Source organism: Taeniopygia guttata, chromosome 3 (genome assembly GCF_048771995.1).
Source record: "Taeniopygia guttata chromosome 3, bTaeGut7.mat, whole genome shotgun sequence".
NCBI lineage: Eukaryota > Metazoa > Chordata > Aves > Passeriformes > Estrildidae > Taeniopygia > Taeniopygia guttata.
The window spans coordinates 49,836,441-49,854,412 of NC_133027.1; the positions used below are offsets into that span (position 1 = coordinate 49,836,441).

Genomic DNA, 17,972 nt, shown 5'->3' on the forward strand with positions numbered 1-17,972 from the left:
ACGTCTGCCAGAAGAATGTACAAAATAAAGATGATTTGTTCCATCACCCACAAAATAACCCTGGAAATTAAGGAAATACGGACAGTGACAGACAGAGCCCAGAAGGGTCCCACGACTGGCCCTGCGGCTGTCAGGAGGCAGCTGCGAAGCGCAGAGCGCCCCTCGGCCGGAGGGGAGAGCAAGGGGAGGCTCTGCGGCCGCCCCTGCCCTGAAGGGACGGGGGGACGCTGCGGCCGCCCCCAGCTTCGGCCGCGGCGGGCCGGGAGCTGCTCCCCGACACCAGCCGGGGCCGCCGCCGGCGGGAGTTAATCATTAAATCCCCGGCAGATCCGCTCCTGGCCGGCTCCCCAAGCCTCCTCGGCCTTCAGCCGTGCCCTGTCCCCTTCTGGCTTGACGGAGCCCGGCGGCGGGAGTGGAAGCGGAGGCGGGGAAGGAGACACCTCCCGCCGCCGCCCGCCAGTCGCCTGCGGGCCCGGTGCGAGGCGGAGCCCCGGGCGGGCGGGCAGGGACAAGGGAGCCATGTCGCCTCCCGGGACTGCGCCCTAGGGCACACCTGTGCCCCGCTGCCGCCCCCGCATCGCTTCTCCTCCGCTCCACAGCGGCGCTCGGCCGGCACCGTCTCCGTGGCGGTGCAGAGCCCCGTTCCACGCGTTGGACGGCGCCCCGCGCCCTCAGGTCCGCTCCCGTCCCCCTCCGCCGCCCATGGGCGCCGCCCGCGCCGTGCCGGGGCAGAGCCGGCGCCGCTGAGGAGCATGGCCAAGGGACCCGAGCAGGGGGACGCCTTCCTGCACCTCCCGGCCGCGCAGGCGGTGCCCGCCGAGGCGCAGGAGGAGCGCTACGCGGGGCTGCTGGGGCGAAGCTTGCTGCCCTGCGCCCGGGAGGCGCTGCCCGAGCCGCCGGTGTCCGCCGGCATCAAGGCAGGTAAGGGCGAGGAGCAGCGGGTGCCGGGCCGGTCCCTCAGCCCGCGGCGGGCTGGGCGGCAGGCGGGAGGGGGTGGCTTCTTGCGGGACCGTAACGATGCCCTTGGGCCTCTCTTCTTGTCCCCCGCGGCGCTCAGAAACACGCTTCGGCAGCGAAGCCCTCTCCTCGGAAGAAGAGGATGCGGATGCTCGCGACGGCGCGCTGACAGCCGCCGACCAAAGCCCGTCCTCGAAGAAGAGCATCACGCAGATCATGAAGGACAAGAAGAAGCAGACGCAGCTCACCCTGCAATGGTAGGGCTCCAGAGAGACCCCGCTGCCCGCCCTCGGGGCTCCACGACCGAGCCGGCGCGTCCGTCACATTCAAAGGGACCCTTCTCTAACAGCTGAGCCGGCGAGGAGGGCGACATCTCTTTTAGAAAGAATTTGTAAATTCTGGGGTGTTTCGTTTGTTGATTTTGTTTTCTGGTTTTGTTTTGCGGGTTTCTTTTGGATGAGTCTTATCTGCAGATAAGGACACCCATCCCCAGATTTCTGAGTTTTGAAATTGTCAAAGGTTTGCCACTTAATACAAGTCTCAGATTCTCACATGCTGTGGCTATAAATGAAATGTATAATCAAAATGTAGAAATGAAACATTATTTAAAAATTGCATTTGTGAACGACTGCTTTAATTATACTTTAAGGCAGTGACAGTTAGATTTTCACTGTCTTATTATGCATTTGATTTACATTACGTTCTCTGACCCATTGAGGCCCTAACTAGTTTATTTTATCTGGGGAAAAAAGTTAACCAAAAAAGAGGTCAGATTCTGCAGACATTAATTGATAAATATTTATATCAAAATACACTTGAAATTAAAGAGAAGTTCTGTTGAATTAAATGGGAACTTAATTAGAAAATGCAGACTGTCAATAGAGTTATTTTTTTTCCTTCTAACTGAAAAATTAGATTAATCCAAATTATTCAGTTTCTTATTCTAGTTTACTTCTGAGTGTAAATAGTTAAGGATTTAAGTCTGGTGAGTCAGTGCAAAATTATTTACTATGCAGCACTTGCTACACAGTCTTTTATTACAAATTTGTGTAATTTGAGAAACAAATTTATTGCACATCATCCCAGGAGTAGTGAACAATATAAAATTATAAAGAAAAAAACCCAACAGGACAGAGAAATACCTAGCTGTTACCAAGGGTTCTCTTCAAGTGAAAACAATCAGGTTTTTGCTTCAGTTTTAAAAATTTTACTTTAATGACCATCACTCAGCACTTTTATTCTGTAAACTGATTTGGAATCTACATAGAAATTCACCTTCTTATAAAAATGCTGTTGTTTGTTTTTTCCACTGTGGTTTAAAGCATTTCCAGGTCCAGAGTGGAAATTAAAAAGCAAAACAATGAAGAAAAGAGACATTAGCTCAGGTGTTGAGGATACAGTGGGACAGAAAATGCAAGTCCAGGTCTCTGCTCTTAAATCCTCTCAAAGGACTGACTTAAACACAGGTCTTTTATAGTCCAGTTAAGACTCTTATTTTCAGACTAAGGCTGGCTCTTCTGTGATGATAATTTAGTTATTTAAATAAAGCAAAAAAGTCCAGACATTGAAAAAGACTCATTAAGAACAGGGATCTGGCTCCAGGTTTTCAATATTCTGCAGCTAGCCTAAGCACCAAGTGTGGAGTTTGTCTGTAGTGCCTGTCATGTTCAGGAGAAACTCATCTGTGTGCTCTGATGGAATTTTTCAGTAAAATTTAAAAAAGAAGACCCAACTGGAAAAAAAGAGAGCAAAAACTGGGAAATGCAATCAGGAGAAATGGCATGTTGCGTCTTACTCTGGCAGTTTCCTTCTCTACACAGGCTGGAAGAAAACTACATTGTATGTGAAGGAGTTTGTTTACCAAGATGCATCCTTTATGCACATTATTTAGACTTCTGCAGAAAAGAGAAGCTGGAACCTGCCTGTGCTGCAACTTTTGGAAAGGTAATAAGTAAATGTCTTAATAATTTGTTAGATCAATTGTAGTTGTTTGGAAGAGTCACAGTTTAGTACATCTGTGTAAGAATTCTTCTGACATTTACATGTTTTCTACTGCTACGTGGAATCAGACTAACTATAACTACACTGTCTCCTATGAAGGCATTTCTTGACATCACCTTTAAGATATTGAAGCTGAAATTCCCTTTTTGTTCATGACATTAATAAGTTCTTTCCACAAAAGCATGGAAGACACTTACAATTATACTAAAGACAGTGTAAGGTGAGATGTGACACAGGCAATACTGCTAGAAGGGGAAAAGAAATTAATAACATAGACAGCTTCCAAATAAAAAATTGTTGATTCATTCTCTTTTCTACCCTTCTCTACAATTAATCCTGAAGTAATTTAATGTAAGAGAGATGTGAACTCTCCAGATTAAATCCTGAGTATTTAGTGAAACAGGAAACCAAAAATGCTTCAAGGATCATCTTTTTTAAGCACTAGTGATCTAGTAATGGTTTATACATAGCAAAATGCATTAATGTAATTAAATAATGGATTTAAAATCTGGTTCATAAAATGTTAATTTTTTATTTTATTCCTCTTGAACTGGATATACTAAAAAGTGGATATTTAATTTTCATACACAGTTTTAGTATAAATGAGAAAGACAATAGGTTCAATTTAAACATTATTTTGGCAGTGATCTGTCTGTTAGACATATCTATTAGATCTACCTCTATTACTGAATTAATTTTTCAGATCACACTTTCAAATAAAAAAATCAAATTCTTTCTAGTTGTTTGTCTTTGAAAACAGAATAGCTAGAGGGCAGAGTTTGTTTAGAGTTTGTTTTCCTTGATTTTGTTTAGATCTCTGAAGCAAAAAATACAGTTGCACTTTAGGAACTTGAACATAATAGGATTCTGGTGAAGAAAACTAGATTTTAAAATGTAAAAATGAAAGCATAATAGGAGAACAGGTAGGAAGACTGGAGATACACAGCAAGATGGGCAAGGATGGAAGTAAGCCTACAGTGTGAAACATGGCCTAATTGTTTATGTTTTGCCATAAGTATCAAAAATGTTAATTCATTAACTGCCTTAGACCATATATTTACATTACGATTTTTCTATAAACAGATTGCTAAGAAAGCTTGCCAGTGTTAGAGATTAATGCAGTTATTTTCTCTTTAGACCATTCGCCAGAAATTCCCTCTCCTTACCACAAGGCGGCTTGGAACAAGGGGCCATTCAAAGTAAGGCATAATTACGTATATATCTGCTTATAAAACATATTTTAGGAATCATGTGTATTTCCATGTCTCCTTAGTATGTACTAATTGGCAGGGGAGTTTACTCAGATGGTACACTGCAAATTATAACTTTCATGTACATGTTGAAATTGATACTCAAACTCAAACATTTAAGTTTGAAAACACAGCTGCATAATTTTTAAACTGATTAAGCTTCTAAATCTTGCCATTGCATTTATAGATCCATGCATATGTTGCAAATATATGTCAAAATATTAGATATAAAAATCATTTATTTATAGCTTCTCATCTTTCTATAAATATGATTTTATTTCTCTTTTGCAAGGCTTACAGCTTTCATTGTGTTCTCTATGTAATAATAAGGGTTCACTTAAATACAGAACTAGAAAAAGCATTGCTGTAAATTGAAGTTAAGGTGCACTTCTGCTCTTTCTTGTGGGCATTTTATAAAACTCTGAAAAGTACACAATCTATACTACAGTAATTTCTTAAATAATGTATCATATTTATTTGTATATTTGGTGTGTAAAATATTAGGTTGTAGTTATAAATCAAAGACAGCTCTGTATCACCTGGTGGTAAAATTTTTATTAGTTCTGCTTCTGGCATTATGTTTTTTGCCATGAATAAGTTAGTGTAAAACTGTTGTGAAGAGTGGTAATACACATATTTCCTCACATCCATTTTGCTAATGAATAAGATAGAAAACAATAGAGATAGAAATAGGAGAAACTCAAAACATTCTGTTTGTTTGGGAAAACTCTTTATTTTGAGGTACTTAGCCTTGAAAGACAAAGTTACTTTTGTCTTTCAGTAGTTTATAAGCAAAACTCAAAACAAAAGGAGACTAAAAAGAAAAAAATCTACAAGACTCATTTTCCTAAGTGCTGTACAATATACTAGAAAGGTCTGAAAGATAATTTTTTTAATTTCATAGTTTTAGGGTTGTTGCTATATTTTGTTTTCTTCCTGCCTGAAAAATACAAGAAATAGCTAGTTACTCCATCTTAGTTTTGCTGAAGAATGAATGAGATGTCATTTGTGAACTTTAGGTTTTGCTGCAGAAAAAAATGAAGGGGGGGAAGAATTTAAATTCCAAATTTTTGTAAAGACATTCTATTTCTTGAGTGTATCTCAAGCATTTATTTTAAATAACCATTAATTAAAAAAAATAAAATCCAAAGGAAATAAAGTCTTCGTAGTACATTATTCCTTTTTTTTTTATTGTTGGTTTTAACAGAGGATAGTTTTTGCATAATGCCTTTCACAGTCTTACAAATTTGTAAGGAATTCACCTCTTTTAGGAGACTGTACACAGCCTTGCAATGTATAGAAGAAAACTGGAACTGAAGTTAATTTCTCTTTTTGTAGGTGACCTATAGATGCTGAGTAGAGGTGTTTTGAGGAGAGCAACTATTAAAAAGGTTATTTATTAGGGAGAAGAGGGATTTTGTGTATAGTCTGCTGTGGTGAACTTAAGCTGTGATTATAGGCATAAAATGGTGTAGACAAAGCTTTGCTGCTGGTATTGTGTTTAATATTTTTTGACATCTGGCAGGAATATTTGACAATGTGCTAATTCATCAATGCTGTGCTGAATTCTTAGTCAGGTTCATAACTCAACATATTTAGTGAACTACTTAGTTACAATGAATGAGATAATGCAAGGAAAAAATCTTCCACATACTCATTATATACTTGTTCTGACATAAGTAACAAATTGGTAAACAGGATCCAGTGATGATCCAAACTTCCAAAACATATCCAGTGTTTGCATGATTTAAGCACAATAAGTCAACCTTTGTTAAGTAAATGAATATGTTTCAAATATGTATATAGCTGCAAAATTAATTGTATTGGAACATGTGTCACTATAGTCCCATTTTCTCAAATACATTAATATAATATATTAATATAGAAGTAACGCATGCCCAACATTTCTTTGGCAGATTCCATATCCCTGTTGACTTTGTTGGTATTATGTGCCATATTTTCATATGGATTAACTGTTCTTGAACAGTTTCCTCAAAGAAATGAGGCATCATCAGGTTTTGTTTGAACATCTGGCACTTGTTTCTCTGTATTTTTTCATCCATTTTCCTCAGAAGTTTTTCCTATTCAATCCTCATTTCTGCTAAGATGCATTTACCTTGATCTTGCTGTGCTAAAATGGACCTCACAAAAGGCACAAATGGGAATATTTCCAGTTCAGAGACCAAATAGAGCAGCAAATAGTCATATGGAAGTGTCAGTATAAATAATAGAATTATAGAGGCATAGAATGATAGAATGGTTGGGGTTGGAAGGGACTAGTGTAGCCCCTGTGCCACAGGCAGGGACACTTTCAACTAGCCCAGGTTGCTCAAAGCCCCATCCTATCCAGCCTTGAACACTTCCAGGGATGACAGATCTACAGCTGTTCTGAGCAACCTGTGCCAGCACATCAGCACCCCCACTGTAAAGAATTCTGTCCTAATATCTAATCAAAATCTACCCTTTTCCAGTTTAATGATCTCTGATAATCAATTTTTCTATCTGTGGTGCTGTGGGCCGTGTGCCCCTCAGAACTACAGACTTGCTGAGGAGCAAATAAATTTCTGATTTCACCAGGTAGCAGTTAGTCACACAAATGTTATTTACAGAAGTATTTCCATTAAATTAATAATAAAGTTAAGGGGCTGTTCATCAGTTTCAATAAATTGCTAGTTACTCTATTTTTATGTCAGCATGGACTCTAAATGTTACAAACTGTTTCTGAGTTATTGGGACTAGCAGTAGAGTTCTTATTAGCAATTAGGTCATATTCTTTAAAGCACAGTAGTGTAGTACACATGGAATTATTTCTATAGCTGCTATCTTTATTACCATATAATGCTAGCAGGAGCAGTATTAGCACTCTCTATTCTTAGCAGTGATGTTTCATATAGCAGTATTTCCTTGGAGCTCTGATCTTTGTCCAGGACTCCAGATGCTGCAAAAGCATAAAAAGGAAGAAGACATTTCTTCTCCAGTGGAATAATTGTTCTTAAATTTAGAGAAAAGTTTACGCCATGGGAAAAAAGTGCCTTCCTGGACACTGTGAGCGTGAATGGTAATCTATTGGCAGAGCCTGGCGGTGATCAGAAGAAAGCAAAGAAAATATTTTCCTTTTTCCATCATCTTCAAGATGGTGAAAATTGTTTTTCTCCTCTCTGAAACAAGCTCCTTCTGACAGCCTCATGAGCATGAATTGGATTTGAGGAAAAGCTCCTGCACTAGTATATGGAATACAGTTTCTCTTGTAAGGTGTGAAATACACAAATATTAGTTCTTCCTCTGTTCCAAAACCGCATTTTTCATCTCTAGTTCAGGGCAAAAGATAAACTTAAAGCTGAGTCTAATGATTCCTAGAATTCAAGTCAGAATCTCTTTTTCTCTGTGTTTGCATCCAACAACCCGTTTGTGCAAAAGTGTCAGTACTAAAACTCATTTAAACATTTGGTTGAGAAGGCCCAACACATTGGACACAATTTTGTGAACAAAATATGTTAGTCTCTCCTGCCCATGCTAATCATGCTACATAGCTGAAAGTAAGGGATGTTTTCAGGCTGCTGAGTGAAAGAAGATGGAGCACCATAAATACTGCAAACTGCTTTCTTTGATTAATGTTTCATAAGCAACAGTTCTCTGTTCTGAATCCACTCTTTTGCATTGGTAATTTTGAACATACTGTGGTCAATGCTAGAATTCAGCTGTAACTTTCACAGTACACAAATCACCTAAAGCAGCTATTTGGGAAAACATACAAACTGCTCAGTTCATACACACAGGAAGACTGTTTGAGCTCAAGTTACAATTTAATTTCTTTGTAGACTTTGATCAATGATGAATCTTAGCTTTTATCCATCATGTCTGAAAAACTATTATCTTATTTATTAGGAGTGATTTAGAGGGTTAATAAAACTGATATGGCAGCTGGCCCTGTGATAAGAAGTTATTGCAAGTCCCTGAACAGCTTAAGCCTATCATTTCCTTATCAGCTATCATTTGTGTCAGTGTATGCTAAAATCAGAGCTACAAGTTGTGTAGGAACATATGTTACAACAAACCACTGAAATTAAAAGAGAAAAGCAGTTTCAGCTTGTTTTTTAAAATGTTTGTTTCAAAAATTGGGAGTAAATTCCTTGTAGTAACTGATTACATTTTGTTAATTGTACAATAGAAATAATAAATAGTAAAATACAAATATACTGAACATACACATAAAAATATGCACATAAAGAACGAAGGCATTTGAATATGTAGGTTAAAGATGTTGTCAATGTGTCTGGTATGGGTATACTACTCTCAACAGGGAGCCCAAAATAAGCTATTCAAATAATGGCTTGTAAGAGAATAATAATCTTCATACCCTATTACTCTATGGAGGATGCCAGACAGAGCTTGAAAAATAAAATTATATTATTTTTAATAGTTTCTCTGTTGTGAATGGAAAGCTGTGTTTTTAGCAGTAAAAATTCAACTACTCATTACTGAAGAAAAACAGAATGATACCTGCTATGCCTTTAATACATGCAGGATATGTACTGGAAATATCTATTCTCTACATAACAAGATGTCTCAGTAATAAATTCTGATATCTTGGGACGTTCCAGCAGGAACAAGTATATTGCCTACCACTGGATACTTGAGAATTTAAATCATACAACAGTTCCTGTTCCTTGCCCAAATATATTAATATTGAATTAGATGTGGAATGATTTAGATATTGAATCATAACTTTGTAAAGAAGTAATGCTTTTCCTTGCCTCTGGCCCACTCCAATCTTAACTAGAGGGAATGCCCAATTTATGGTGACAGTGTAAAAGTCTTTATTTGAGAATTTTAAAAATGGCATGTGATTGAATCTGGGAGATTTAAACTGTTGGAATGAGATGTGGACAGCTGCTTGCTTATATGGCCAATGACAAATGGATAGATAACACTGATAATGAAGCAGTCACAAATCTATTCTGTTTTTCATCTTGTTCAATGGACATAGTTTGCAATGTAAAGAATAAGTAAATGCTGTTATTTCAAAGAATCCATATTGTATATTTTCAATACCTCTTGTGTCACAGTAAGGAAAAAGGGGAGCCATGTTTAGCTTTCCTAGAGGTTGACAGGTGCCACAGTGATCTAGCAGTGTTATGTAGACTCACCAGTTTCAGGAAAGCAGTAAAAGCAATGATGCCACGTTCTCTCGTTTCTTGGCTGTAAAATCCTGAATGCACACAACAGATTTTCCAGAAACAGAAAAATTATTTCAGCTGAGATTGTCACAGCTACCTAGGCTAGACAAATATATCATCCTAATGAACATTTTCTTAGGCATAATTTGTATCTAATGCCTTTAACTAACTTTGTAAATATAAAACATATGAGGGTTTTGTTCTTACCTGTGATAGTTCCATACAAAATCAAACAAACTATTGTGATTTTTTTTAAATGGTCATCACCAGAAACAGCAGAGATGAGATGAGATTAACACTTTTGTTATGTGTTCTATGAACTGTTTGCTGTTGTTTTGTGTCTTAAGAATGCATTTCTTCAAACTTTTGGGGAATTTGAGTAAAATCGGTGCTATGTGTTGCAAAGTGGTACTTTGAAGCAGCTCAGTTAAAACAGCTTCCATGGTACTTTCAAGTTAATTTTAGTAAAAAGAAAATTTACCTTTCTGTTCTATCCATAACATTCTTAGACAAATTTGGTTTAACACAATCAGTTTTTAAATCTGTTGAGTGGAATTTATAAGACAGGGCCTATCAACTTTGATAGATGGACTCAAGCAAACTTTGCAATGACCGGTAAGGAAAGAGCTGCCCCCAGCTTGCTCTCCTGCCCTTCTCTCAGAGGTCACTTATTTTGTAGTAAAATCAGTGGAAAGCAGTAATCAGTGGAAAGAGTAAAACTGCACAGCCAGTTTTCTTAGCCCAACCCAACCTTTTTTGCATCTTTGGTGTCTTTGGTTAAGATGTTGGGTGTGAGCACTGCAATGACTGAGCAATAGGCATGTTTCCTTTTTCAGTCTCTGTTTGGGAGCAGTAATCTCCAGGAGAGCAACAAAGGAGACAAATGTGGATGAGAATTGCCTAAATGGCTTAATAATTTAGAGATAACTGCCTATGACCTGACAGAAGAATGAATGAATGAATAACATATCGTTATTAGTCATAGGTGACTGAAGACTAAGTTATAAAGTGCACTGGCAAGATATTTTCAACTGAGAAAGGCTCTAAATGTACTGGTGGCAAGCAAGATAAAATGAACCTGATGGATGAAACCCAGCAGCCTTTCAAACAAATGAAGTAAAGTAAAACAGAAGGCATTTTAGGGAAAAGAGATGTAACATGTTTCTGGGTTTTCTGTTCTAGCTACATTCTTCTAGTAAGAGAGAAAGCATTTTAATTTTAACCTTTGAGTCTGGATCAAATCATGACAATACTCTTTTCTATGAGACTAGATTTCGTTCTGTGTCTGTGAAAGGAATTGTTAGACCCTGTTTAGAAAATTTTTCAGAAAGCATTCAAAGTCAGTCTGACAGCTTCCTTTACTTTCAGTTTAGCAGCTTGGTTTACTTGACATGTCACTCATAAATGCTTCCTTTTTTTTTTTTTTCTTTTTTTTTTTTTTCTTTTGCAGGTATCACTATTATGGAATTGGCATTAAAGAAAGCAGTGCATATTACCACTCTGTGTATTCTGGAAAGGGCTTAACAAGGTAAAATAACTTCTGAGACTTAGTCAGTGAAGGTCTAACTAAAACCTTCCCTTAGGAAGGTATATGTAAGACTCTAATTTTTGTTTCTAGCAGAACTAGAATTGCTGGTTAGCTCAGTGTTTAAAAGGTTGAACTCTGTATTTTGCTAGAGTCTTCTAGTTTGACCCCACCACAGCCAGTGTAGAGCTGTCAACTTTTAACAGCAGAACATTTGTTCAAGTTTGTATGAGGGAGCAAAATCCCATTTCCAGAACACTTGTCTGATTTTGTTTGCCTGTGTGTCACCCTGTGAGTTCTTTCCCCAGGACAGCTTTCCATTATGAAACGTCTGGAGAATGGTGTGAAGCTGGCACCTGTGGGGCAGGAGGGAGGGGTCAATGTAGATTAATATTTACAGGTCCTTTGACTGGCTAATATCAGTTTAAACCTAACCCAGGAAGCTCTAATTATATTTATTTAAGGGACAGCTAGCAGGATCAATACGTTACGATAGCTGCCTGTTGGTTTACCAAAGATTAATAGTTCGTAAAACAAATGTCTCTGTTCACATATGGCTTGAATGACGGCTTTCATTGTCTGTGGCAGTCTACTTGGATAAGTGGGACTCTGAGAAAGGAAAGGAATAAATGAGTTTATAATCACACATAGAAAATTTGACTGGTGGCAGATTTAGGTAATATCCAAAGAGACCTTTACCAAGCAATAATACAAGTGTACAAATTGAGGATAATGCTGCCAATGATGCTTAAAAAGGGAGGGTTCTCTCCACAGCAGTACTTATGGTGTAATAGATTAGAATATTCTATTTATTTGTTGGATATGTATCCAGAGCTGTGGAGGTATTGCTGGTACACAGTGTATTTTTCTTTCCTAATACAGAATTATCTTAAACAAATTGTTCATTTTGTTGACTAAAAGACAGTTATTTTAATTTAAAATAATATAATAATTCTTACTCCTCAGCTTTATGTCAGACAGGCACAATCTAGTAGCAATGACTGCAAAGAAAGTGGAGGTTCTGCAAAATTCGCTAAGGCTGGATTTCTGAAGGTATACACTCACATGAAGATGGAATAGATACTCTCTAAGATTTTCAGGACTACTTACTAGATTCACTAATTAGGAACCTTTTATTTGTGTTAGGACCTGTATGAGATGTTGAATTTTCAGGGTCCAGCAGTAAAACTGCCTCCCTATCTGAATTAAAGCAGGAGCTCAGATGCTCATTTTTCACAGTCTGGCCTACCACGTTAGCTGGGTTTTTCTGTGTGAAAAGAATGATGCAGTTGCTTGGGGTTAAAAACAAGTTTCTGGGTAATGAGAGAATCAGGCAGCATAGGGATTCAAAATTCCCAATTCCTGTGTGCTGCGTATAGTGATCCATAAATCTGTCCTTCACATCTCTTCTAGTCATTGAGTCTCTGGAAGAGCAGTGCTAACAGATGCTGCCTCACAGTTTTGCTGTACATGCAGTGTACATTTTGCTGAACATGTGGAAATCCAGAGTCCAAAACAAATACATCTAGCTTTGAAGTTAATTAGATCCACGTTGTAAGTGATGCCTTCATTTATACTTAACTATCAACATGCAAGGGAACTGTCTAGGTAACATGCTGGATTATCATGTGGTGGGAACTGTCAGGTGCCTGTGCCAGGCCTGGGCAGGAGGAATTCCACAACTGCTCAGTTCTGGATTTCTGAGAGCATCTCAGAAAGCAGGAAACAGCCATGGAGCATCTCAACAGCAGGAAACTATGATACTGCCACTAATATTATGAGACTTCATATTGCCTACAATCTCTTATCAGTTGGCAGCTAGTGGTACAGGAAATAACAATATCAAACAACATTTATCATTATACGGATCCATTAGAATACCTATTATTGCACATTCTCTACTTTAGTAGTTATAATTTAAAATGTTATTTCTGGTTTCTGCACCGAAGTGTTGTCTGATAGTCCAATGACTTCATTGGGAATTTCTCAATTTGACTCTTAATAGGACATTCACTATACAGCAACATATTTTTGCCAGTTAAGGAATCTTTTATCTCAGAAACGTATGTCATTAGATCAAAAGAGTACTGTAGTGAAAGAGAATGGAAAATAACTATGATTTCTTAATTTTTCTAAGAAATGTACATTTTAGATATATATATATACTTTTTCTACTCTGAATTTACTTAGCTCTAGTAAGAACTGCATGTATTTCCTTTTAAAGGCATTATGGACTTGCACCTATGCTGCCCTTTTTCTGTTTGTGTAGTGGCAAAGATCCAAACAAAAATGTGAAACTGGATTTTATACTTTAGTGTTTAGTTAGTGGTCTTAATCTTCATGTTTTGTAAGATATCAGTAGGTTTCCTGTTATCCCCAGGCATTTGAAAATCAGTGGAAGAAGCTGAGAAAAAAAAATTAAAAACCCATAAAAACCTATAATTGCATTTGAAAAAAAATGTGATAATTTTTCTAATAGCTCATACATCCAAATAATATCTAGAAATGTTCTGCCTAGGAAAAAATAATCAAATATGTTTACTTTCAAAGGTTCTCTGGAAGCAAGCTGAAGAATGAGGTAAGTGATTTTTCCTTTTACTTCTGTTATAATACAAGTATTACGTGACCTATGATTTCCTTCACATTTTTTCTCTGAAAATTGCAACATTATTTTTCATTAAATTTTAGACTGCATAACCTTTTTTAACAAAGCTGAGTATTTGTTCCTCTAAATATTCAAAGGAAAATAAAATTGAAAACCAACTTTTAAGGTTCCCATTGCAATCCATTTACCCATAATTGTATTTAAGCAAAGGATCAGGCTCTAGCTTTATTTTTTTTTACATGTTACTTTTTCAGGAGGGCTTTTTCAGAGTCTCGTATGTCTGACTGGAAGATGAAAAGAATTTTTTTTTTAAATAAACGGAAATTTGTTCCTCCTAGTCAGTATTGGCTTTCTGTATTTTTTGTTCTTTGTGACATTTTGTTGTTATGTCTTTTTGCTGCTTTTGCTTGCTGGATGGGACAAATCACAGCTTTGAATAACTTCTTATAGATTTATAGCCTTCCACCATACTTGTTCAGATTTGAATGTCTTTAGAGTAAAATAAATCATAAAGTTTTGTAAATGGTTTGTTTCAAATTGCTATTGGAGATATCCCTTCTGATAACCCTAGAATGGGATCTGGTTTGTTGGTTTTTGTTCTCCAGCCTCCCACAAGTAGTCTACTTTTTTACTACACTATACTATGGTATAATCACTGTCATTCTGATCATATTTATAGTAGAAAATTATGAATTATTGTGCATTAAAGGCTAAGAGTTGCCCACAGTATTTTTATTTGGTACGGAGTTCAACTGTCATGGAATATCCCGCATCCATATTATTAAACTCCTGAACCTGGAAAAGGACATAGGGACAGCTCTGCTACATTGACATGAAGAAATGTTTCTAAGATGCAGTACATGTTGAAATATGACTGGAGGTGTTTGGGATACTGTTAATTGGCATGGCCAAAAAAATGCCAGAGGCCAGTCTGAGTGATACTCTTCCAGTATTGCCTGGAAATGTTTCCTGATGCCATTTAATTTATTAGACTAAATATGCGTTCTGTGATCAACTGATACAGAGCAAGCCTTTCACCTTTTTAATTTCCAGATAAGCCACTCCTCGCTGATAGCAGACATTTTTATTTGTCCCTGGGAGTGTAGTTTTGCTCTATTGATTTTCATCCCCCTTATTACCATTATCTCAAAGCCATCCATGTCTTTCTAGATGACCTCTTGGTCTTCCTCTGTTGATGATTTCATTCATGTCAACCAATTTAATCTGTGAAATGTTCAGTCAGATCAGCCCCAAGTCTGATCTTTGGGAATTTTCACTTCAATCCATTTTCAACCCAGTAGTTTCCTTGTCAACACCACTTGTTAGCATTTCAGCTAGAGTCAGTTTCTTAAATATTTTTACATTCTTTTACTAAGCCCCACTCTCACCAGCATAACTGATCATCTCCCATGGTGACACTATGTCAAGTATTTTAGTGAGGTTAAGATAGATTAGCTCTGTTGCATTTTCCATGTTCAGATAATTGGCTGTCTTATCAAAAAAAGATAGTGCTGTGCCATGAGATATCCCCAACATATCCATGAGCCCTACTGAAGCATTCATTCATTCATTCAGAATTTTGGGATGGGATATATCTGGTTCCTTTGCATATATCTGAAAATGTATGCATATTTTCTTCCATCTCTGATATGGCATTCCCAGTCTGCCTTGGAACTGACAATCACACAGATCTGTCTTGTTTCGGACCCAAAGTTCCTTTGTTCTACCAAAACCAAAAATGTTCAGAGATAACTCAGTGGAAGTAAATGAGAAAGGGCACATCACTGTGAGTTCTTGATTGTCTAGTTCAGTATTGTCTGAAATTATTCAGGCAGATCTTAAGAGAAAAAAAGTCATTCATGGTCAAAACTGAATTGTAATAATCTCAGTGTACTGAAATTTTAGCATTATATTTTCATTAGTGTGAATGGGTGATAGATACGTCCTTTTTCATTTGCATGAAATTACACGCAATTAGGAATTCCAAAAAGATTTACAACAATTACATATGGTGTAATTCTCAGGGGGAACATAAAGACATTGAAAAGATGTTAAAGCACTGATTGTCTAAATATACTGAGTAAATGGCATTTGAATGAACACTTATTGAGTGCCAGGGACACTGTTTACTTCTTCTATGTTTTATCACATTTTCTAGTATTCTCTCTGTAGGGGGAGATATCAGCAAATTCTTTTATCTAAACCAGTTAGTGCACCATTAGAGTCTGCATGGTTAATTAGGCAGATAATATTACTGTCATTATCTTAATGTTAAATGGCCATTAGAAACAGATGGCATTAAATTGAAAGGGCAAGTGGCAGCAGGTTAAAATATTAAGCCTAGAACTGAGGCACAGTCATATAAGTCCATTAGCAAGGTAAAAAACATTGCAGATTATCTTCTCTTAAACCTCCCACCACCATCACTGCCTTTTTTTAAATGAACAAATCCCTTTTAATCAGAGCTTTTAATATATTTCATGGGTAATTGCATAATAAAATCATTAGAATTACTCCTGTTAAAAAACTATCCTACTTATTGCCTGATAGGCAATTATAACTCTACAAAAATATTGACATGAAGAAGTACTAATGTTTCTAAATTTCTACAATTCCTTTTACTTAGAGCTTTATATATATTTGAATAGTAGGTAGCACAGGCAAAATTAGTTTACATGATGTATGCTTTTTTATTTTTGCTGCATGTTTTGTTAGATATATCACCCCACAAAATAGGGCTATATTTATGTTGAATATGTCAGTTACAACTATAGTTTTCTGAATTTAGTATTTGAGTTAATTTTACTTGAAATTTCCCTCCAATTTATGAGTCAACATTTACAGAAAAATAGCCTTATTTGCACACTTTTACACTCTAATGTTGTACTTATTTACCTACCATTCTCACTTCAATGAAATCTAACTGTAGGTAAGGGAGTAGGAAAAGGTCACTTAAAGTTCCATTCAAATGCCTTGTGCAAGATCATAAATTTCATCCATTAGTACAGAGGGAATCTGCACAGAAGTAATAAGATTTTCCACAGGAATATGCAGGAGGCCAGCTCGTGGCTCTGCAAACTGACTTTACATAAGGACTGGTTAGGCTAAAATAGAACAAATGGTTTAAGTCAAATGGTCTTTAGATTTGAATGCAATCCTATGAGAATAGCTACAGTTCAGCCAGTAAGGGCAGAACCATAACACAAATTGTATTTATTCTCACGAGGTAGCATTAATGGTAGCATTTGAGACCTTCAGAGTGTTCAGTGGACTTTAGATATAGACACATATTTAATAACCTTCCTGAGCTGGGGTCCAGATCTGGATAGGCATCAATATTTTTGAAGGATCATCTGAATGCAAGTATTATGGAACCTTGAGAGACTCATTAAATAATATACAAGTTTAGCATGAATTTTTGGTTTCAGATGTAACAGTATTAGCTATTTCAATGTTCCTGTTTTTTCCGTTCCATTTCAGGGTGGTTTTACTCGTAAATATTCTCTGAGTTCCAAAACTGGAACACTCCTCCCAGAGTTTCCAAGTGCTCAACACCTTTTGCTTCAAGGGTGCATTTCTAAAGACAAGGTAAAAAGTGAGCTCCTTCTCTTCTGTCTTAGAGATCAAAAATTTGCCACAGAGTGTTTCTTCATATCTTAGCCTTTGAGGTATTGACATGAAAGCGCCAGAAATGTCCATAATCAAACAGAGGTGACTGATTTATAGAGGGGGCAAACCTTTACTAACACCGATTAACCGGCTTTCCAATGGAAAGGTGGTTGAATTATTTACCTATTAACTGACCCAGTATTTTACAAACTGATGGTATGCAAGACGGGGAGACCAAAACAAACAAATAACTGAGAGTTGTATTCTTTACAAATGCCTTTGGATTTAAGGGAAATTTTGTCCTGATTAGAACAAAACAAATAATTCACAACAAATAATTAGATTAATTTTACTATCTTTCATTAATTATTTGAAAAGTAACTGAAAATGTGAACGTTTTGGGGTTTTTTTTAATTACTTAAAACATTCCTCAAATCAATATTTGGTATTACTTACCCTAAGGATAACTCTTCAGTTGGAAGTGTCTCTCATGTTTTATGTCTTTGACTCTTTTACTGTGTATTACATCTGTCTTTTTTCTTTTCCCCTTACAAGCTGCTATAAATCCTTTGACAGACATTCTGAACTTTTCAATTTAATCTTAAGTGCAGGTGATAATGGTGACTGGTTTGAGATATGTTGCTTTTAAACTTTTTGGTTTGTGAGCCCCTCCTCCTAAGCTTGTTCTGAGAAAGTAGTGAAGCCTAGGATTCCTTTAGGGAGAATCTAATTACAAAAAGAGCTATCTTACCTGGAAATCTTACCATTCATAATGAAAATCCAAGAAGTGGTATACCACCAAGAATTGGTATACTTACCAATGTGCACCACCTGCTGCTATAGTCTCC

General features: G+C 37.3%; 1 protein-coding gene across 1 annotated transcript in view; it reads left to right on the forward strand.

The window, feature by feature from the left end:
- The first annotated feature begins 516 nt into the window (after window positions 1-516).
- Window positions 517-17,972, forward strand: part of RFX6 (regulatory factor X6) — a 34,350-nt gene continuing 16,894 nt past the window's right edge. Inside the window, exons 1-7 of the mRNA XM_030267782.4 lie at window positions 517-921; window positions 1,058-1,214; window positions 2,778-2,901; window positions 4,096-4,157; window positions 10,836-10,913; window positions 13,461-13,488; window positions 16,996-17,103. Coding sequence (XP_030123642.4) covers window positions 753-921; window positions 1,058-1,214; window positions 2,778-2,901; window positions 4,096-4,157; window positions 10,836-10,913; window positions 13,461-13,488; window positions 16,996-17,103 — 726 coding nt within the window. The 5' untranslated portion in view covers window positions 517-752. The remainder of the gene's footprint in view (window positions 922-1,057; window positions 1,215-2,777; window positions 2,902-4,095; window positions 4,158-10,835; window positions 10,914-13,460; window positions 13,489-16,995; window positions 17,104-17,972) is intronic.